General features: G+C 38.5%; 1 protein-coding gene and 1 pseudogene across 2 annotated transcripts; one reads left to right on the forward strand and one right to left on the reverse strand.

The window, feature by feature from the left end:
* Positions 1 to 673: 673 nt before the first annotated feature.
* LOC139940195 (transmembrane protein 26-like) lies at positions 674 to 23,409 on the forward strand. Of its 2 annotated transcripts, XM_071936464.1 has the most exons (4): positions 674 to 1,088; positions 1,480 to 1,648; positions 21,962 to 22,364; positions 22,479 to 23,409. In XM_071936464.1, exons 1-4 carry the CDS (start codon positions 856 to 858, stop codon positions 22,712 to 22,714), a joined length of 1,041 nt encoding a protein of 346 aa, XP_071792565.1. In that variant the 5' UTR covers positions 674 to 855; the 3' UTR covers positions 22,715 to 23,409. The 2 variants fall into 2 exon arrangements, with proteins under 2 accessions (XP_071792565.1, XP_071792564.1); XM_071936463.1 differs by having other exon boundaries at positions 21,962 to 23,409.
* Positions 8,404 to 14,649, reverse strand: LOC139940179 (uncharacterized; annotated as a pseudogene).
* Positions 23,410 to 24,621: the final 1,212 nt, after the last annotated feature.

Below are 24,621 nucleotides of genomic sequence, written 5' to 3' on the forward strand. Positions count from 1 at the left end.
TTTTCTCAAGTAGCTGTTGAAGACATTACATCACATTGATATTAAAGGGTCTGGGTATTTTTTTGTTTAATGTGCCTAGTCATAGCATGATTATTTATTTACATACAGCAGAGCACCAGTCTACTTGAAACAGCTTGCTCAACGATGTCACATTAATTCGACAGTTGCTTCGGTTAATTAAACGTATACACTGACCTAAACAGGTTTTTTTGTCTTTTTGTAACGTTTCTTGTTCTTTATATAGGCTTACGTGACATGTTGCTGATCATTTTAAAAAGCAACTTCATTGCACATGATTCTACATCACACGATCACATTACCAGGAGGCTAACCCGGTATGCTCCTTTAAATATGGACTTTCCCTTTCATCACAGCATTTCAATAGCTCAAACATCGTTTAGTCAACTTCATGTTGGATGGGGTTCTGGTCTTGGTTGAATGCATGAATTTATTAGTGAATAATGTGTTTACCGTCAGCGTACGCGTTACCAAGGTACTCTATAATATTGTGCTACTGATCACGTGGCACATGTTGCTAAGAAACGGAACTTGTTTACAGCCAAAGTAGAAACAAGTTCAATATCGGTACGCGATGAAACCCTTTACAAATCATCATTCACCTCTATAATGTTCACTAAGAAATATTTGTTTTGTCAGAGCTATACTTTCATCATCGACGTATTTGTGCTACGAGGTCCAGGGGGTATTTTCGTCTGTGAAAGTTGTAACATACGAAAAGGCGGGCATCACATCATACGCTATTCACCATACATAAGCAGCTTGGTCTGTATTGCGGCTGGACCCACCAGAAGATGATTATCTGCACTGTTTTTTTCTGAACACCGAAAGCAGACCATGGCGGAACAGGCAAACGCAGAAAACACCCAAAAAGCAGGTATGAATCGGATGACAGTGTTCTTCATGTTCCTGGTCCGGTTTTCCTTCTTCATCCACGGCATCTTCACCGTAAAGCAAGTTAGTGATGTCAAATCCAACCCCTTGTACTGGTTGCTGATTATTCCGGTTGGTGGTCTACTATTTGAGTTCATACTGACGCTAATCTTTACGGACGATGGAGAGTCGAAATGGTAAGAAAGTTACAGAGACTTAAAGGCACTGGACACTATTGGTAATTACTAAAAATAATTGTTATCATAAAAAACCCTTGATGATCATTCCGGTTTGTCTTCTACCATTTGAGACGATACTGACGCTAAAATTTACGAAAGAAGGAAACTGGAAATGGTTAACAGAATGCAGAGATTCAACCGCTTTTTAGACTAATTAACACAATGATGGTTTTCTTAAATTGATAAACGATTAAAACAATTGTCATCTTGTTCACTAAATGATTTTAACGTCTGACAAACTTTTTTTGAAGACACTTTTCCTGAAACTTTTTAAACAAATTGTTATTGAAAATGTCTCTCAAAGAAATGAGAGTCATTGATCTTGTATTCATTTTCTCTTAAACCACAGGTTTCGTTCAAGTGTGTTCCTGTATCTGAGCAGCGTTGTGCCTGGAATTTGGATTCTGAACTTTGACATTTACGAAAAGAGGATTGCGTTTAGAGACTCGATGGGCTGGGAAGATTGTTCAATGGACACCGCTTATAATGAATCTTCACTCAGTGCTGACGTAGCTGGGGTAAGTTTACAAATGGAACTTCAACTTATTGAGTTCAACAAGAAACCTTTCGCTGCGTGTAGGCCTACTCCCAATGTTCACAGCGATTAGTAGGGTAATATTTTAGGTGTCACATTGGCTGCACTTGTTATACCACAGTTTTTTTCGTTTTTTTTCCCCCGGGGGATAATGGTTTATTTACAACATTTCACAAAATCGTACATCAGATCGTCAAAACAAACATACAGTAATAGTGAAAGCAAAACACAGCGTTTTTAAAGAGAATTAACACTTAGAACATTAATCTTGGAAAAGAACAGAATAGTAATCCCATTTATGATAGAAACTGGCCAACTTATTGTTACAAATGGAAATAAATTTTTCCATGGCATAATAATGCTTGAGTTCTGTTTTGAAAACTAAGAAGGATGGTCTGTTCTTAGACGTTTTCATTTTGTAGATATGAACACGGCAAATTAATAAAATAAGGTTAGTAGCTTTACACTTAAAGTCTGTTTTGCCAAATAAAAACGCTTCATGCTCAAGGATGATGTTAAGCTTAGTCTTATAATTAATCCATGAAGCAACTGCTGTCCAAAGAGACATTGTAGCGACACATGAGCAAAACAAATGGATAAGAGTCTGCTCTTGATTATTACAAAAAGTACATAAATTAGAGTCCAGCCTGTTGATTTTGAAAAGAAACTGTTTGTGCCTAGAATTCTATGAATAAGTCTACACTGGAACCATCTTAGTCTAGTGTTTATTGTGCAGTTAAAAGGAATATTGAAAATTAACGACAATTTAACAAAACTATGCTCTATTTGCAAACTAAAGTTCCACTTAGGAAGTAAATGTATAAGTGACTTTCCAGGAGGAGGTCAAGACCGTTAAGATTCTGCTGGAGCCTTTCTTGTCCCTCAAAAGGGTCTTGAAATTGAATGGAATAAACGGAAGTTGAACACTCGTTCCTTTCGTAAAAGACAAAATGTTTGGAAAAGCAGACTTAATGGCCCTGACCACACCCCCATATTCCCCAAAAATAGTTTTAGTATGAAATTTATTTCTGAAATCATTGAAGGACAAAAAAAGTTCCGGCATCATCAACAAGGTTATGAATATAATTGACCCCTGCCGACTCCCAATGTTTGAAATAGATGCATTTTTTATCCACCTTAATTTTGTCATTGTGCCACAGAGAATTGGTCAATATTTCTTCAGCGGTCTCTGGGCTGTGTGCCATGGTGAATTTTTACCAGGATGAAAAGATATTTCTCCAAAAAGGGTTCCCATACAAAGTTTGTTTATGTGCATAAAATGATTTCAGGGAACCACCTTCAAAACTGGACAATCCAGAAATGTCCATAATCTTTTGGAATAAATGGACCCAACCACAACCATTGTCAGAAATTAGGAGTCTGCGGAGCCAAGTTATTTTAAGAGCGTTCATATAATTATTCACGAACATCTATCATACGGAGCCCACCTTGGCTGTAATCTTGAACCATTTGATTTCTGCTAACCCGGTCATGTCCCCTACAAATAAATTTAAATAACATAGAGTTCAGTTCGTTAACAGTACTAACAGGTGGATCAGGGATGGTTAAATAAGAAAGGTAAGCTTAGACAAAAGCATAGATTTGGCAACAGTGATTCGGCCAAGCACCGTGAGATTCCTTTTGGACCAACTCGAAAACAGGTTACGCAATGAAAGAATAGACGTGTTGTAGTTGAGTAGAACCATGGAATGCAGATCTATGGAAAACTGAATACCAAGTATTTTAAAAGTTTCTAAAGGTTCCACCCAGTGGGCATTGATCTCTTTACATATCTTGCTATCTTGCCCTTTCTTTGACCCTATCCAAACCACATTAGTTTTATCTACATTGACTTTAAGTCCGGACATAATGGCAGATGCGTCAAGGATGTTAAATGCAGCAAGCATAGGGGCAATTCCAAGCAAATATGGACATGACACCAAAAAATCAAGTTTTTGTCAAAACTTTCTTTCCACTTAGAAGTTATAGCTAACATATGAAACCAATTTATTTTTAGTTGTTGACAAGGAATGAACCCAATTTTGCCAAATAAGAACCCAGCTTGGGCTCCATGTAGGCGTGGCTACATTGTCTGGAAAACTGTAATGCGACTGACCACGGTTTTGCCATGTAAACCTAAAAGTTCAAGTTGCTGACCATTTATAAGTATCCTGTTGGATACTCATGTAAAAGAGTTGTGTGTTACATAAATATTAACTTTTTCACAAGCTTTTTGATAGAGGATGTCCTTTTTGTGTAATGCGACTGACCGCTTTTTACAACATTATAACATCCAAAGCATAAAGCCCACAATATTTATAAAATTATCAACTCAAAGCCTTGGGTATCAAGTACAAGTCGGTCTATAAACTTAGTGGAAAGAATATCTCACATTGAACTTCCAGCACCAAGATCGAGAAATGACACTGAAAAGTGTAATGCGACTGACCGTGGAATTGCCCATAGAGTTAGCAGAACCATCAATAAATAAAACAGTGTCATTGGCATACAGGGATAAACGAAACTTTTTACCGGCTACCTGAATACCTTTTAAATCTTCATCATTATCTATCATCATAGCAAGAACTTCAACACACAGAATAAATAAATAGGGGCTTAGACCATCACCTTGCCTGCAGCCCCGTTCTATATTAAATGATTCTGAACGAAAACCATTCACCAAAATCGAAGACGAGGCCTGGTTATAAAAGAGGTTGATCCACTTTTTATGGATGCACCACCAAAGTTGAATTTATCAAGAACTTTGAGGATTAACTCGTGTGATAGTGAATCGAAAGCTTTTTCAAAATCAATGGAAATTAATTGACCAGGTATGTTATTCGAACCGGTGACATCAAGTAAGTCATACATCAAACGAATATTTTCACCAATGAACATTTTTGACGCTCATTAACAATGATGGGTAGATAAGTTTTCAGTCTCTCAGCAATACAGTCGTTTGACCAGTTCCGGATCACTTTTTGAACTCATGGTTTTTTTTTTGCCTTCTCTTCAATATTTTTAACAAACAAAGGCAATCAGTTTACCTGAACATTTCATAAAACTCACCAAGTATCCATTAGCAAAAAAAGAATAATACTTTTAAAGTGGCTTCGAGAATAGTACTGTCACCCGTTTGACCAGTTCCGGACCGGTTGAATTTATTCCGAATCAGTAGAGCGCCCTCTATTGTAACCCAATACTCCCATTCATAAAACTGTTACACAATAACACAAACTTCAGAAAAGTGTGTTGACATGGACGTGTGGACCTCTCTCTATCGTTATATTGTTATTTATAGTTATTTTAACTGGCTTGTTTCTATAAAACAAAAGTAAAATATTGTTTTAATTTTTTTTTAGTTATTTACTCTTCTATTATTTACTCTTCTCTTTATTTTATTTTTTTTTTTTGGTGAAAATGAAGGGGGGGGGGGGTTGCACTATTATTAATGGAGAGATAGAGGGTTATGGAATAAAATAAGGGATACTGGCAATGGGGCAAGTAAACAGTGTTTATTTTAAATTGGTTTTTGCCTCGTGTAGCATGAAGGAGGGAAGACGTCTTTTAAATCAGGTGATCACAAAACTGTTGCAAAAAACTCCACTGTGTTGAAATGTCAAACTATAACTTCTTGAGCAAAACATTTATGCAATATCATATAAAAACTCCCGTTTTTTATTTGCCCCCATCTTTATTGTTTTTATTGATTTTTTTTAAACAAAATAATTTCAGTTATAAAAACAAAATTTGAACTCATTAATCAATTTATTTATTTACTCTCCTTTTTTTGTTTGGTGATTGGAGTGGGCGGGGGCTAAGGGAAGGTGGCAATACTATTATTGACGGAGGGGTAGGGTGGTTACTGGAATAAATTAAGGAATAGTAGGGCAAGTGAATATTTTTTGGTCGTTTCCCCTCATGTAGCATATATGGAGGAGGAAAGACTGGTCTTTTAAATCAGGTGATCAAAACTCACTATTTTTGGGAGAAGACAAACTCAACTGTGTTGAAAGAATGTCGAACTATTTTATTTTGCAAAATAACGATAAAAACTCTTCTGTTTTGTATTTGCCTTGCATAAAAAAGTACAGACAATTGGCAATGGCCCCGCCTCATTGGCCCAAAGTTTTTTTCAATTCAGAACAAATTTTGTTTACTTGTGAGATTATTTTGCATTACTTATAGCCAAGTCAACTAAAAAACTGTTACTGCAGGTATTCTGATGAAATCAGAGGGCACCCATTTTCACATAAATTTTAAATTGATACATTGTAATGTATATCATTGAATATTATGAAGAAAACAAAATGAAAGAATAAAATAACCAGCCTGCTGAGCAGCAATGGTAAAGGATGCAGTTTAGCACAAGGCATATTATCACGAGAGACATACCAACAGTCTTACACAGACATAAACTTATTAGCACATAAAACACATTCTTTTTTTGTTAACACAGTTCAATATTTTATTGATACTTGAAAAGTTTCTTTTGTACAGTAATCTACATGTAGTTTAATATACATCATTGAGCTCAATTCATGAATCCCAAAAAATGAATGGGGTGGTGGTAATTAAAACATAAAAATCATGTAAAAAGAAATTTCTGTCACATTAGAAAAAAATCACATATTGAATTATTGCTTTATCAAATATTGCTTAACATGTAGTGTGAGATATAAACTGGGCTTAACCAAGCAGTGCTCCAAGGTGGAATTGAATTTTGGAAATGAATTTTGGAAAATGCAAATTCCCAGTTGTTTGATCCCCTCTAGGCTGAATTGTGTAAACATTTCTATCTTCACTAATGATTTATAATCCACTAATGATGTGTACAAATGAAATATATTCTTCTTTCCCAAATACATTGAATTGACCTTTTGACCCAAACCAAATTCCCTCTTTTAAGGTACATGTACAACCCTATTTTTGTACTATGTAGGTCTCTGTAATTTTTCAAAATCTGCTCTTGGCAACTCTGCTCTGGGCAATTAAGAGTACATTGCCTATTTCAACATGAGGGTTACTTAGGTTAGAGCAACTAAATATTCCCCACTTTCATAAAGGATGCTATCTATCATTTCTATTGAAAGAGAGTACATCATAAAACTGAGTTCGTTGACCCTTGGGACCTTTGATCCCCTCTTTAAAGGAACTGAACACGACCGGTAGTTGTCAAAATCCAGTATTTTCACAATATTTTATACTATCAACAGCTCTCCATCACTTGTTACCATGTAAGTTTATGTATTTTTACATGTAGTTACCAAACATGTACAGTGCCTTTAACGTAATCTTTTATTAAAAAAGTAAGATCATGGACTTTGTGTAAGTGTTTCATCTTTCATCCCAGAGCACTGCTCCATCTTCAGACATTAATTTCATACATTTTCCTTCTGGCATAGCTCTCAAGGCGGTCACTAGAATATCACCTAGGCCTGGTCTATCTCCGACAACAATATATGTACATGGTATAATCACGCCCCCACCTTTATCAAACACGGATGGCCATGGAGCAAAACTCTGAACTGGGTCTCCAGTAGTTTGTGCATATATTTTACCCCCAGATTGAATAATTGCTCTAAATGCAGAACCAAGGCCCCTTGGTGCATGCCCTATTGGCAAACCTGCAACATCCTGTAACTTTAAATGCTTTTTGACATCTGTAATCAAATTATGTACATCATCTGAAAATGAATCCAAAGAAGGGATCCACACAAGAGTTGCATCTTGGTCATTGATGTTAGTGTGTTCCAGGTCAACCGGTAGAAATGTTGCAGGAGTTGTTACTGGTGGCTTAATTTGGTATGCATGATAGCCTTTAATAACAGAGTTTAGAAGTCTGTACTGCACACCATTCGTGTTGATATTGCTGCTGCTGCCAAGCTGAAAAGAAAAATTGTGTAAACTTAATAGTGCTTATTTGTGGTGCTGCCGTATACTGTATAAGCAAGCAAACATGTGTACTAAAAGACACTAGACACTATTGGTAATTGTCAAAGGCCAGTCTTCTCACTTGGTGTATCTCAACCTACATTGTAGATGCATAAAATAACAAACCTGTAAAAATTTGAGCTCAATCGATCGTTGTGAGATAATACTGAAAGAAAAAACACCCTTATCATCATTCTGAGCTCTCGAAATCAAAATTCATTGAAAACAACTTCTTTCTCAAAAACTAGGTAACTTTAGAGGGAGCCGTTTCTCACAATGTTTTATACTATCAACCTCTATCCATTACTCATTACATAGTAAGGTTTTATGCTAATAATTTTGAGTAATTACCAATAGTGTCCACTGCCTTTAAATAAAGCCAGATAAAAGGTGAGATTAGTACATGTAGTAACTTGTTTATTTTGACAGGACCAGGTGGGATCAAATCAATTATACACAATTTGGATTAACCATTTTGCGGGATGCAACTGCCCCCAAAAGTTATGCCAATGCAAACAAATATCTTGTTAAAGACACCAAACACTACTGGTAATTTTCAAAGACTAGTCTTCACAGTTGGTGTATCTCAACATGCATACAATTCTAAATCTGAGGTCTTGAAATCAAATTAGTGGAAAATTACTTCTTTCTCGAAAACTTCAATGTACGTCACTTCAGTTGTAGCTGTTTCCCACAATGTTTTATACTAACAACCTCTTCCCATTACTCGTAACCAAGAAAGGTTTTATGCTAACATTAAATAACTATTTTGAATATTTACCAATAGTGTCCACTGCCTTTAATTCAAACCACACATTCATGACAAACAAACTTAGTGACACTATGTTCCAACAGTGCATATGGGTCATAGGCAAGGGTTGAAGGAACACACGTTTGATACATCCATTTAAGGCACCCATCACACTGTATCCACAACAGATTATCCCCCATACGGACATTGTGTTCATAAGAGATGTTGCACACTGTGCAAAATGTCTCTGTGCTTGTCGGGTTGACTTTTGCAGAACGACTCAATTTCTTTAGATATCTTTTCTTGGCATTTTTCTCCATCTCTGCTTTATGTCTTATCTTCTTTAGCTTGTGCAAGGCCATTTGCCTGAGACATTTAGATGAACTTAAATTGTCAGGCAATGAAGAAACAAGAGTGTTGGTCGAGATGAGCAAGATGGTCCAGCTTGTGGGAATGTGAGGGCATCTTGCAAAGTGGAGGATATCATGGATGCTGAGGATGTAGGCTGTGTGGAGTCAGATGGGTTGTTTGGTGTGCTTCCTATTTGTTCAACTGCAGCAGCAAGCATATCCAGCCCACAGAGCACTTGGCTCTCCTGTGCGGGGGCATACGGTACTGAAGATGTTTTTGCTGGTACTGCTTTCAGTTTGAGCTGTTTATATGTCTCGAAGCGTGGTGAAACAGTAACAGCCATCTCCCCTCCGTTATCCTCATTAACAATGGACATCCTCTTCTCATACTTAGTAAGTGTGTCTTTGTCCAAAACTGACTGGAAGACCTGAAATGCTTGATCAGCTCCTTGTACGGGGGCACTTGTGGCAGCCTCAGCTGTAAGTGTACTTGACTGAAATGTCAAAGATGGCTTCAGCTTGTCATTAGAAATGGCTTGTCTGTTTATTGGATGAATTCCTGATGACTTGAAACTGTTCACAATAGTTAGAGGCTTGTAGAATGCAGTAACGGTTTCGTTGAGCTTCCTTGGGAAAGTCGCTTTGTTGATTGGTTTCCCTGGGTTCTCCTTTGTATTTCTTTTCACCGTTGTATTCCACTGCCTCTTCAAAGCACCAAAAATACCAACATCCAGGGGTTGCATCAGATGAGTTGCATTTGGAACAATTCGAAAGATTTCGATTCCATGAGCAACCGCATAGTCAAATGTAGTGACATCAATATGGCACGATGCACTGTCAATGAGGAGAATAACTGGTCGCTCAGGACCGGCATGTCTGTCAAAATGATCCAAGAATTTCAGGAAAGTATCACTATCCATCCATCCCTTCTTTGTGTAGTGGACGGCTGATCCTCTTGCTGACCCAACCAATGGATCATACGCTGTGGGACATGGCTTGGGGAAAACAAAGAATGGTGGCATGAGTGCTCCTTCTGCACTGCCACAAAACATCACCGTCAGTCGCTGCTTCGAGGATCCCCCAGAGAGATGTGGTAGTGAACTTGGATATTCTGACTTGGTGGGTCCTATCACATGCCCCGATTTGCTCCCCATCTGAAATCCGGTTTCATCTGCATTCCATACTCTGTGTGGTTTGTCTAACAATTGCAGATCTGACACAAATTCTCTGTAACTATCAAACCATTCATCGACTTTGTCTTGCGTGACTCTTACTCTTGATGATTCAAGGACTGAATCCTTTCTCCTTTGCAAGACATCAGAGTTTCTCGCCATGAATGCATAGTACCAAGTGTAGCTGGGTCTGCTCGACTTGAAATTCCTCTTCTCCTTTATGAGCAGTCCCTCAACAAAATCAAGGAAGTCTCCTGGGGACAATCCCATACCTATAGAAAAATAGAAGAATCAATTACTTAATGCAAACAAAATTGCACTTAAAAAAGATTCCTAACAAATTATAGTATTGTTGCTCATAGACTACAAAAGCATTCACAATACTATACACTTTTTTTTAAATGCTAGCTATCCATTTCATAAGTTGCATTGGTTTCATTGAAATTGCACAGTCCGTTGTTTTTTAATTATAACAGATATTAAAACAGGCAATAGGGTTCCTCACAAACCCCAACCAGCAAAGCAATTTTTAAATCCTGCTCTGTACATTTTTTGAAACAGTATACTAGTCTAAATAAAAAAAATACACACCCAGCAAAAGGTATGAAAACATGTGAAAATGTTAGGCCTACAGTTAAACTTAATGTTAAGGGCCTTTGAGACAATAGGGTTAATAATAATAACTTACTGGATAATGACTTATATTAAAATGTTTTGTAATCGAGTTCAACAAAGAAAAATTAACTAGAAATAGAATAGGATTTGAACCAACAACCTCCCGTTTAACAGGCCACTGGCACTTTTAAAAAGGCTATGCGTTCTTCGAAACAAAATCCCATAATTGGCATAAATGGGAGCCCCCCCCCCAACATTGTTTGACCCATTCTGCGTTCAACTAGGCCTAGCTTTTAAATAAACAAGCTAAACTGATCTATTCTATGTGTCCCTAATTATTGATGGCTAATGCGAATGGGCAAGACGTTCATTTCAGTGGGCCCTCATATTCGTGAAGCTGTCAAGTGTTAAATTTTGCAAGGCTAAACAGATTGAAATGAAAGAAATACAAAGAAAGAAAAAATGAGAAGAAAAAAACAGCCACAGGTTACAAGCAAAAAGAAATTGTAAAAACTTGCCCCATCACCGCTACGTACAATCTAATTTAAGTAAAGCCTATTTAATTTCACTAATTTTCAGTTTTCTAAATCTAATGATTGTGAATGTAAAAATATGATTAAAAAATTAATTCGAAAACCTAGAGACCCAATTCACAGGAACAGTCTCCGACTGCCCCTGTATTTATGTAATCATGTTATTGTTAGGCCTAACCCTCATAAAATAAAAATTTATTTTAATATTTAGGTGTTAAATTAATTAATTAATTAAACATTCAAATTAAAATTTACCTCCAGTCCAGTTCTGATTAGTTTTGAAACCTTGCGTTGAAGATTCGGTGACCAAAGAAACAATGAAAAGATAGGGGTCAAACCACAGAGTACTACAGAGCAACTTCCATCCAAATCCATCTGTCCATAAGAAACTGCTTGTTCTTCTGTCCGGCCTGGCCCTGACGACAGCACAGCAGAGCACTGCCGCGACAACGTCGATAACAAAACAGCGCAGGCAAGAAAAAGTGAAGCGCGCCTAAAAGCAAAATTGACCCGAATATCTCACTCTTACAGACCTCACTTCTCCTTTTAGACTTTATTTTCTCACCAAAAAATTAAATCCGTACAAGAATATGCAAAAGTAGTGTAGATTAACAGTCCTATTATTAAACAAAACTGCAGAATTATACTCAAATGTTGCCGATCGTCTGCTCAAAAAGCCGACCTCCATCTTGAAAACTAAATGTAATCATACCGACGGCTGTTGTATGCAGTAGTTTTAAATTACTTGGACTAGTACAAAAACGCACGCTTCCTCTGCAACTAAAGAATTAAACTTTGTGCAACAGCCGTATGGTTTTAACTAACGGAGTGCGCCACCATTTGACGTACACCGATGTTTTCAAAGATTGAGTGATCCGGAACTGGTCACAGGAACAATGCGTCACAACCAACGATTTCGGTAATTTTATCTCGTCAAAAAAAAAAGATGACTGCTCTAATTTAGCTATTATTATTTTTTACACCTTTTTACCGTTTGAAATAAATGTTAATCGTCCTAGCGCTGCAATTTGAAAGGTGAGCAGTTTAACAGCGTTTTTCAACAATGTTTTTTTTTCTTTTTTCTACGATCATTTTTGCCGACAAACTTTAGAAAAATTGCCATAATATATTTTTTCGATGATGTTTGGCACCTTATTTTGGGTTGGTTGGTTTATTGGATGTGGTTCGGCATATTCATTAACAGAAATTGGTAATGTTACAAGTAATTTAATTATGTGGCTGCTTCAAAGTTTAAGTGATCCGGAACTGGTCAATGATCCGGAACTGGTCAAACGACTGTACACGTCGACGCCAATTTATAGGATGTTCAGCAGAGAAATAGGACGCCAATTTTTTAAAAATTGCCGGGGTTTGTCCCCTTTAGCTAACAAAGTGATTATGCCGTATTTCTGACTGACTGACAACTTGCCCGAGAAATAAGAAAAGTTAGGTGAACGTAAGAGGAACCACGATAAATCAGGCGAAAAGAATGTAAAGGGACACATCGGCCGAATTGGGCTATTTGGGCTACAAAATAGACTGAGCTATGACTTCAACAGTCTTCCAGGAATGAAGAAGAACAGTCCTTAAAATGAATCATCAAATTTAGCCGTTGTTGAGCACTTTAAGACAAAAACGCAGGTCGCGTGATTGTTCTAACCAAAAAGTGGTACAAACAATCACGTGACCTTCCGGGCTAGTTTTACTTTCAGCCGTCTAAAAGTAACTTACTTAACCAAGTTTAAATCTTTTTTTTACAAAATTATTTACGAATAATTGACGAAAAAGATCATGTATTCAAACTATCGCTACAAAATGTAAATAATGGTGAAAAACTAACGTAAGATTCACATTCAAAGAGTCCGTGAAACGGAAGCTTGTTATGTGGCCGCTTTGGTTTTTTAAAATAATTTTTCGCTAAATACGTGACATAAGATGACTTTTTTTACAGCAACCATCTACAAAAAAATTATTTATGACTCTACACCCCTAAATTGCGTAAACGGTGAGCCGGTGTGTCCCTTTAAACAATTCAAAACTGAACCCATCGGACCTGGGGATTTAGCATTCTTGCTATTCTTTAAAGCTTGCATAAGTTCTACATGCGACAAAGGGCCTTCCAGATTATCCCGCATTGTGTCTGTAAGAATGGGAGCATTGGCTTTCTTGAAAATAGAACTTAAATCAGCCAAGTTATTAACCTTCCGATGAGAATACATACTTTTGTAGAAATTCATGGTTTCGGTAAGAATTTCTTTAAGGCCCTGTCACACCATGGCGTATCGCCCAAACGTAAGCCAACGTATGCGAAATATCGAAAATACGTTGGTGTACGCTGATATAAGTTTGGGGTAAGTTGGGGATTCGTCGTTTACGTTAAGAGCTCGCTGGGATACGCTAATAAAATTTTGAACACGTCGAGCCCGCGATTTTTTTTGGTGCATGTTCAAAATTTCTCGGCGTGCTGAACGTGTGCTTCATACGTTCTGCATAAGTTCCCCGTAAGTTCATGGTACGTTAGACATATACGTTGACATACGTTGATATACGCTGGCATACGTTATAGGGACGTTACTCGTAGGTTGGTATACGTTGATTTAGAAACGTACAACGAACGTAGTGATGACGTACATATTGTGTTCTACAGTACAGCTAGCGTATGTGCCGTAGAGCTAGCAAGCATTCGGCGCTTTATGAACTTATGGGGGGGGGGGGGGGTTCAGTATATATATGTGGGTCCCTTGAGTAACTCATCCTCATTTCTTTTTTAAAGTTTGCCCCCTTTTTTGACGCAAACAAAATGTGTTCCCAGTTTTCCCACAGTAAAAAATTAAAAACCTAACAACTGCAAAATTCTTCAATATACTAAAAATATCCTTTATAGTCACCTAAGTAACGGGAAACAGTCAGCAGGGTCACAGCAAACGTGAAGGGTTCATCAAAAAGGAGTTTTAATCATGTCACACTTTGCGAAGGTTTTTATTTAAAATGTGCATACAGTTTAACACATTTGATAACTCGTCATTTAGAAAAAACATCTCAAGTTATTTTAAGTTTTTTTGTTGAAACATTTCCCACCAAACGGAGCGGTTTACTGACGCGCTAATGAACACTCGCATTTTCTCGTGAATTCTCAAAGGGTTCGAGAGCGCTTTTCTGATCACGATTTTGCAAAGAAACTCTGCGCGTCAGCTTCATTATCTCGAAGTTGCGCACTGACTGCTGTGTATACGTTCAAAACGCTATGGATACGTTATCATCTCGTTATCACTACGTTGGCTGTACGTTTCCCCGTTGGCAGACATACATCAACGCATACCAACCTACGAATAACGTTCCTATAACGTATGCCAGCGTATGTCAACGTATTTACACGTATTTCTAACGTACCATGAACTTACGGGGAACTTATGCAGAGCGTATGAAGCACGCGCTCAGTACGCCGAGAAATTTTGAACATGCTCAAAAAAAAATTCGGCGGGCTCGACGTGTTCACAATTTTAACAACGTATCCCAGCGTACTCTTAACGTAAACGACGTATCCCCAACTTACCCAAACTTATATCAGCATACACCAACGTATTTTCGATATTTCGCATACGTTGGCTTACGTTCAGGCGATACGCCATGGTGTGACAGGGCCTTCACTCATCCTCATTTCTTCATGGTCAGTCATACGCAATGTATACGTTCAATACACTATTGATACGCTATGGATACGTCCTTTCTAACACCGATGTAGACTTTTTCGATGCAATTCGTTGGGAAGTTGGACGTTCTTGGACTTTGTAAATTGTAGAACTATTTTGTGCATACGTTGGCAATCGTTCAGGCGGTACGCCATGGTGTGACAGGGCCTTTAGATTTGGTCAATCTGGAATCTGCATCATTAACAACACAATTGATAGATTTACTAACGAAAATAAGTTTCTCCATATTCAGAAAATACTTGGATGGTTTTTCTCCACATTCCATCCACCGTGTTCTAGATCTTATAAGTACACCATCCATTTTGATTTTACGAACATCTACCAGATCAGCTTGCTTAGCACTTAAGAGATCGATTGACTCAATGTCACCTTCGGCCACTTTATTGGAAAGAATAACAATGTTTTATGTTGCCTCCAGGTAAACCTCTGAGTGTGAGGGTTGTGGATACGCCACACATCAACCAAATCTAAATCACTGCACATTTCGTTTCCAACAGCGATGCAAAATGTAATTGTGTCGTTAAAATGGCACGTTTTTAGCATACGGGTCATTCCATGTCAGACCAACGCACTTTTTTACCTCATGCCTTCCGATTTTTATAAAAATTGCTGTGCTTGTAGGTCCTAATACCAATGAATGCACACCAATTTTTAGTCCGATCGGACTTACCGTGTGGTCAGGGCAGAAACCACTAAAATCTGACGTTTTTTAGGGTAAAATACCACCTTTTTGGTAAAAATATGTCATAACCATGTCAATTCTCATCACACATATGCAAATTTGGTATCAAAATGATGAAAATTGCATGCTGAAATCAATTCTTTTGTCAAAAATAAATTTTCTGAAATGTAAGTCACTGTTATCTTTATTATGTTATCGTGACCTTTGACACAGTTTTTAAAATAATGTATCATTCCCAAAATCAACGAAATAAAAATCACTTAATAGAGCATGTCTTCCTCTATCAGAAACCACTAAGAAACAGTTGGGCTCTTCAAAATTTACAACTTTATGACTATTTTTGTACAAGTCACTGTGATCTTTAATATGTTGTCGTGATCTTTGACCCAATTTTTGAAACAATGCACCATTCCAAAAATCAATAAAATAAAAGTCACTTGATAGAGCATGTCTTCCTCTATCAGAATCAACCAACAATTTTCTTGTTGATGGCTGATGTGGTTTAACCAGAATCAGAATTTAAATTATCAGCAGTGACGCACCCAGGATTTATTAATTTTTGGGGTGGGCCATATTTCCCCCAAATATTTCTTTCGAAGATTGTAAAACAAAAAAACCAAAACAAAGAAAAACAAAAATTAAACGGCCGTTTACTTCTTGAGATATGGTGCTACAAAGATTTCCCAATTAAATATGCAAATATGGGTCACATGGTTAATTAATTACGATTTTTAATTTTTTGGGGGTCGGTGGTTTGATGTTTGATCGAGTACGACTTGATTTCACAGAACTCTTTACCACCAAACTCTGCGCTTATGATCACCATTTTCCGCTTACTGTGTTTTTCAAACATCATCGTGTCATGCATGCACACAGGTTATGTTGGGCTAACAATTGAGAAAAAGAAAAGGCAACACTATCGATATAAAGATAAGAATCTAACTTAAATATTACAAAATTAAATATTTTTTAATTTTGGGGGATAACAAAAATATTGAAGATGTACGGAGATTCGAACTCGCGTAATCGCGACTGATGACCACTAGGCTACAAGGGCCAATGCATAAATGAGGGTTTACATGTGTGTATCTATCAACAGAGGGGATTATGATCCGGCGAAATAATTCTCGTTTCATGATTTTGCGAACATTGTCAGTAAATATGAACTGCTAACGCCTATAACTATTAAGTAGGGTTGAAATGTAGTATTAGATGCCTTTAGGGGTTTTTGACGACGACGTCGTCGTCGTCAAAAACCCAGATCTAAATTACGCACGTTTGTCCCGGACGACGCCACCTCAGAGTCTAAATTTGACATTTTTTCACTCATTTCTCAAAAACTACAACACCACAGCAAGTAATATTTTAAGGGAAGCTTTCAACTGTCATTATCTTCAAACTGTTTAAGTTTAGTGTAATTCTGTGGACACCATGGTATGTCGTCGTCGTCAAAAACCCTATTTATATACGCACGTTCGTTAAACGAAACCCTACACATTCGTGTGCAAAGTATATTGGTCCAGAACTCGGTTAGGAAACGAATAAAAAGAGACTTCGCTGTGGTCCAGAACGTAAGTAGACAAACAAGAAAAGGAGACTTGAGTAGACTCCTCTCAAGAAGTCACAACTCATGATAGGTACATACTGTATGGCATTTACCAAAGAGAATATTTAACAATAACATGGAGCGACTGCATCCAGTTATATTCAAATGAAGATTACGTGGCTAATTAAAAAAGTTTATAAATTTTGTTTACATTTAAGAGTAAAGCTTATGTTCTAAGCTTCAATTTGGTATATGATTTCACTCTTTTGAAATTATGGTCTATGAGATTAGGTTTAAAGAAAAAACGTGTGCAATTGCTATGGGTTTTAGGCGGAAACAAAGAATAAGAAACAAAAATAAAAATCTCGACAGAAACAATACCTGTTCCGACGGTAGGTCGGAACAGCTAACAAACTGAATACTTTGGAGGGGCGGGGATCAATCCCCGGACCGATTGTCCCCCACCCCACCCCCCCCCCCCTTTCGGGTGCACCACTGTGATTATTAGTGATCCCAGTTTAGAGATTACATCAAAGTTGAGATGGAGAAGCTGTCTGCCTTTCTTCAGTAGATCATGACAAACTTATGCAGTCTTGCTTTAACCCCCTGTGATGAATCTTGAACAACAAGTTAATGCATAATAACTTTCTGAGAAATCCTCAAGAACAATTTGTTTACCATGCTGCAACTCTGACTTCAGTGCCCATTTTGGTAGAGCTGTTCAGCAGCAGATTTTGTACTAATTGTGCGACTTCCATTTCATAGCGCCGCTAACCGTATAGCACACGAAAAGGCATGCTAACCTTCCGATGAAGTCAGAGTTGCAGCATGGTGACATTTTACCATCTTGGAGAGAATTTTGTTTGGGAAATATGCCCCCCCCCCCTCAACCCACAACCCAAAATAAATCCTGGGTGCGTCACTGCTGGTATCTTAAAGTATGATTCAGGTTAGACCACATCAGCCCTCAACATAAACAAATCCCAAACATTTACAGTTTTAGTAACTTTGGAAAGTTTTTTAATTATTTTTTATTTATAAAGTAAAGTTTATAAATTGACTAATTTGTAACCTAACAACTATATAAAAATAGACTTAAAGTTGTAAAGTTTGAAAAGCCCAGTTGTTTCTTAGTGGATTCTGATAGAGGACGACATGCTATATCAAGAGATTTTCACTTCCTTGATTTTTGGAATGATGCGTTATTTCAAAAATTGGGTCAAAGGTCACGATAACATATTAAAGATCACAGTGACTTGTACAAAAATAGTCAAAAAGTTGTAAATTTTGAAGAGCCCAACTGTTTCTTAGTGGATTCTGATAGAAGAAGACATGCTCTATCAAGTGATTTTTATTTCGTTGATTTTTGGAATGATACATTATTTCAAAAACTGAAAATTTATTTTTAACAAAAGAATTGATTTGAGCATGCAATTCACATCATTTTGATACCAAATTTGCATATATGTGATAAAAATTGACATGGTTATGACATATTTTTACCAAAAAGGTGGTATTTTACCCTAAAAATGTCAGATTTAAGTGGTTTCTGCCCTGACCACATGGTAAGTCGGATCGGGCTAAAAATTGGTGTGCATTCATTGCTCATTAGGACCTACAAGCACAGCAATTTTTATCACAATCGGAAGACATGAGGTAACAAAGTATGTTGGTCTGACATGGAATGACCCATACGGGAAGTAACCATTTTCCAAGTCAGGTAGTACGTGCGGAATGACGTCATACATGAGCATGCAATAAGCCCAAAGTGGTGACGTCACCTAGAAACAACGCAATTTTTGGGGCGTTCACGGGGACGTGTGCAGCTAAACCTCGCTAATACGTCGTTAACGTGGCGCTTTGCGTCCTTTTAAAGGACCTGGGGTCGATTTCACGAAGCGCTACGACGCGTCGTAGCTCTAGTTACGATGTATACGCGTCGTAAACTTACGACGTGCTCCCCCATCGATTTCACGAAACTTACGATGCATTCTAGACGTCGCAAATTCCTTGACAACGAGCTAAGGTACATCGTAACTTACGATCACCCAAAGGGTCGTCTTAACTCACGTTGCTCTAGTCTCAAATGGCGTTAATGCTGCTTCTAGACAGAGAAGCCGGGCGGGCATTGCGCCGAGAAAGGTTATTTCGTGACCGAAGATGCCCACTTGATACATTATTAACGGACGATGAAATTTACAGGCGCTATCGCTTTACACGAAATGGAATTGTTGGTTTATTGGAAAGGGTTGAATTAGAACACGACACAAAAGGTTAATTTAAATTAATAAGCATCGATGAAATGTTTAATTTGTTACTTATTACATGAACAATTTTAATTTATTTCTGTAAACTTACACAAGTACATGTACTCGACAAAACGCCAGTGATTAAAATCCCTTCAGCAGTAAAAGTAAACTGTCTAGCGCCACCATTCGTTTGCTCAAAAAACATGAAAAAAAACTAAAACAAACATGGCGGCGTTCACGCAGTGTCTTGCACATTTTGCGCGTCTGTGCCATTTCTTTCTCCTCTCTTCGTCTCTTGTTAAACGGCTGTTTCGTTATTACAACGCGTATTTGACATAAAACGGCCGTAGTGCAAAAAGGTCATCCTCGTTCTAAAACTTCGTTTTATATAAAGGGCATTTTCAATGCGTTGCGATGCGTCGTCCGTACGACGCGTTTCGTGAAATCGTTTATGCAGTTCGTCGGAGCTACGATACATCGCAGAGCCGCGATGCATCGTAAACCATACGATGCATCGTAAGTTAAGAAGAGCTTCGTGAAACCGACCCCTGGGGTCGATTTCACGAAGCGCTACGAGGCGTCGTACCTCAAATTACGATGTATACGCGTCGTAAACTTACGACGTGCTCCCCCATCGATTTCACGAAACTTACGATGCATTCTAGACGTCGCAAATACCTTGACAACGAGCTAAGGTACATCGTAACTTACGACCACCCAAAGGGTCGTCTTAACTCACGTTGCTCTAGTCTCAAATGGCGTTAATGCTGCTTCTAGACAGAGAAGCCGGGCGGGCATTACGCCGAGAAAGGTTATCTCGTGACCGAAGATGCCCACTTGAGTATATGTTTATTAACAATAAAACAATTTTTTGAGTAATTGTTTGTCACGATTTATATGTTAAAAAATTAATTAAGTGCTTGGGGGGGGGGGTTGACTCCGCCTACCACTTTTGTGACGTAGAAAAAGGAAGACTTTGCCTCGATGCGTAGATAAACACACGTGCAAAAGTACTTGTAATTCTAAGACGTGAGTTTGTACGCTGCGAAAAAGTTTTTTTTTCTGGCATTTTTCTGGCAATGCCGACCAACTGCTGGATGCAGCAAAACAACTAAAGATGGGGTCAGTCTTCATCTATTTCCTGCAGATCCCAAGTATAGGCGGTTGTGGGCTGCGAAAGTCAGATTAACTAGAGCAAAGTGGTCCGGCCCGACGTCTTTTTCAGCGCTATGCAGCGAACACTTCGAGCCGTCGTGCTTTGAATCCGGGATACACCACTCATTTGACATGACGAGAAGAGCCATTCTTAAACACGACGCCGTCCCAACAATTTTTCCAGCTAGTGGGAAATCGAAGAAGGTATCTGAAAGACGTGACGAACCCAGAGGAGCATTTGCTAAACGTGAAAGTTTGAACTTTGAGGGTACGTTTTTAGCTTTTGCCAAGTGACACGATATTTTTTTGGTACCGCATGCGATTCACCGTGCGCGCAGGTCCTATGTGACCGTCCGCACATTATACAACAGCCATAGTGCGTGCGTGCAGTCTGCTCCGTGGCCGTATTTCTATAATAATACTCGATATTGAGTTTCAGTTGTCTGATGAGTTGTAATGTTCTATTGAATTTTAATCTTGAGTTATGCTCTGCAGATAAGCAGTTTGAAAACATTCATTCATCTTCCAGTTTGAACCGAAGGTGTTATCTTTTCTGTGCAAAATTTTAAGAAAAACCCACAGTTTTACAAGCCTATTCAAAATTGGTGCTGAAATGATTAGTAGACTTTTGTGAAACATAAAACTGAAGTCAAGGTCAAATGGGTCACAATCTGTGTAACGTTTGTTGACCTTCAAACGACCTGTCCGATAATGTGTAGATTGTATAAGTCATCTTGATTTATAATTTCTTTAAAACTATTGAACTTTGGTTCAGTTTCAATCTTGAGTTATGTTGCAGAAAAGAGAAAAGCATAACGAAAAACCCCAGAGCAATAACAAGAGGTGTTCGTGTTTGTATTGCGCGAACACATAACCTTATTATATAGCGCTTTTTACAAAATCGATACAAAGCGCTTAAAGAAATACAAAAGCAACCAAACAAAAAACAACAAACTACACGCCATTTTCTAAATGATGTAGCCTAATAAACAACACTTTTCTGCATGTAAATATAAAACACTGGGTACAGGTGGAAAAATACATCAATGGGGTGGGCTGTCCATCCTGAGTGGCAATTGTAATTGGGGACAGGGCAAGCGGGGCAAAGACTTGAAGGTGTTAATGCATGGATCCATTCTTTTGTGCATGTTCCTGATTTTTGGGGAAAGAGTGAATGAGCCTTCTCCCTGCTCCCCACTGTGGTTATGCCACTGGGGACGTAACCTGTGCCCCACTATTAGTTACGCCGCCGCCCTGATAAATGAGTGTAGTTTTTCCTCCGAGACCTACGTCAGTTAAAAGGCAATCTTGACACTTATTTATCTTAGGCCGTGTCCGAAACGGCGACTTCGGCTACAGCTACGGCTAGATCGCCCGCGTCTGCCTATTCTTCAACACTGGTAGACGCGCTGATCTATACGTAGCTGTAGCCAAAGTCGTCGTTTCGGACACGGCCTTATATTACATTACATACAAACAAGACTTGTGATCTTTTTACTTTGATTTACAAAGAGAATGATAATTTCCAAGTTAACTATAAAACGAGTAGGCCCGTGTGATCTGCAATAACATGTAAGTGTTTTCCGTCTGCTGTTTCAGATAGCACCTCAGTCACACGAGTCTTTGATCCCAGCCCCGGAACAATGGCTTATGTTTCTACTTCTCCTGGGAAGATGGCTCCTCCCCAAGGGCGCCCTCACACGTGACCAACTATCACAAATCCTCCTAATGTACATCGGTATGGCGGTTGACATCTTGGAGTTTTCCTTTGAGACATTGAAGGAAGAAAAGGTCATCTGTAACCTTGTCGTGATCATTTTGATCATGGGCATATGGAGCTTGACCTTGCTTCAGTTCGGTCTGGTCCACACCTCGATGTCTGCCCCGGACCTCAGGGCAGCTGAGACCTCTGGAGGTAAATTTTGCAAGGGATGTCTCGGATGTTGCGAGAATGACATTTGGGCTTGGTTCACCATCGTAATGCAAGACGGGCCGTGCTTGGGTATGAGACTCTACCTTTTGATTGAAATAAAAATCACCAATCAAATGATGTTGTTATTTACTATCAAGAACATCTTAGTAATTTTCTTTATGTTGAAATGTATCCTATTTAAAGATTACCCTGTCACCAAAAAGTGTTCAAGCTGTGGTCACGAGAACACTGTGAAAAAAACCGTCAGTGTTGAAGTCCAGACCGTTACAACTGATACCAGTACCAATACCGAGACCCCGATCCAGGAAATCAAGCCCAGCACCCAGACCATGAAGCAAAACTCTCCCCTCGACACTCTGAAGGACCCCTCTTCTCGAAAACCTTTTACCGTGAAAGTGAATACATGGACAAACACTTAATACTCCCGAATCAACCTGACTCGGACTCCGGGTCCAGTATGGCCTGACCAAACCCAGGTCAAAGTGACCCGGAAAGCCAGGTCAAACAAAATTAGCCGGAAACCAGGTCATTTGTACTGACCCGGCCGCGACCCGGTGTGGCGGTTTCAACTTTCCGCTGTGTTCAGTTTTCCGAATGACCAAATACGGTAGCATTACGTCATGCGATGCCTGCGCACAGCAAGCGAAAGTAGTCAATTTTAAGTGCCGTATTGAGTCATCCGTTACCCTCCGGTAGCTGTCATGGCGGCGTCCACGAGTCAAGTATGTGACTATACACAGAAAATAATTGCAATATAAACAATTTGGGGTCACTGCTGAGAGAACTGGGTCACTGCTGAGAGAACTACAGTACTCGGCGGTATCTGACAGGTCACCCGGCGTGTTCAGTTTTCCGCCGCGAGTACCCTGGCGAGTACTGTAGTGTAGTTCTCTCAGTGACCCCAAATGGTTTCTATTACGATTTTTTTCTGTTTAGTCACATATTCTCTTGCCCCATCTTAGTATTCATGTGTACACCACTGCTTGTGCTACTGGTTAAAATAAATACAGGATAATTTGCTGGGTCTTCACACCAAATTCTCTTATACGATCCACGCGTTCGCCGCTCGTTGTACTCGTGGACGCCGCCATGACAGCTAACACGGATGACTCAATACGGCACTAAAAGTGGACTACTTTCGCTTGCTGTGCGCAGGCATCGCATGACGTAATGTTACCGTATTTGGTCATTCGGAAAACTGAACACGGCGGAAAGTTGAAACCGCCACACCGGCTTCCAGGTCTCTTTTTCACATTTCATTTGTTACCTATGTTTACACTGTGATGACCACAGTATGGCAACTGGCCCGGTCTCTCTTCGCAATCCACGGCATGGCAACTGTGAATCACACTGTGACACTTTTCTAAACCACCATGATAACATCTAATGTGTTTTCAATGCTATTTTTTCTCTAATGAATAGAATTCAATTAAAACTGACACTGAGTGCCTGACACAGAGCACCGAGAAGTGCCTATTTTAGGCACAGGAGTACTCTCCGCCCGAATTAAACTTAAATGACAGCTTTTAACTTTATTGTCATGTCTGGATCTGGATATTATACTCCGATAAAAACGGATACCCGCAACGCATCAGAGTTATAAAAAAAAAAAGAAAAAAAAGTGTAAAGCGTACAAATTTAGCTTGAATACTTCTCGAGAAAATTGTTTTGCCTTGTGAATCATATCGGAACTAGATTTACCTCACAAAGTTACCAATTATACAAAAAGTATTTTTTTTAACACTAACACCTAATTTCTGCATATGAGGGTAAGTAACAGCTTGAATGAAAACGGCAACAGAAATTGTATTTGCTAAAATTCATTTGATTTTTTTCAATCGCTGGGGAAATTAAGTTCACTTGGGATATATTTAAGGCACTTGACCCTACCCAAAATACTCAAAATCATTTTAAGCGAAAAAACTTACTTGGTAATAAGCAATGGAGAGCTGTTGATAGTATACAACATTGTGAGAAACGGCTCCCTCTGAAGTAACGCAGTTTTTGAGAAAGAAGAATTGTTTACTAAATATTTGGATTTGAAGGGGAAACCTCAGCTGAGGTCTCGAAATCAAGCATCTGAAAGCACACAACTTGTGCGACAAGGGTGTTTTTTACTTCCATTATTCTCTCGCAACTTCGACGACCAATCGAGTTCAATTTGTTTACAGGTTTGTTATTTTATGCATGTTAATAATAATAATAATAATAATAATAATGATGCATTTATAATGCGCCATCTATCTAGTGTACAAGACCCTATTCCGAGGTGCAGAACAAAAAACAATACATATACAAAAACAAAGAAATGTAGAACATAATAAAA

Source organism: Asterias amurensis, chromosome 1 (genome assembly GCF_032118995.1).
Source record: "Asterias amurensis chromosome 1, ASM3211899v1".
In the NCBI taxonomy this organism is placed as follows: domain Eukaryota; kingdom Metazoa; phylum Echinodermata; class Asteroidea; order Forcipulatida; family Asteriidae; genus Asterias; species Asterias amurensis.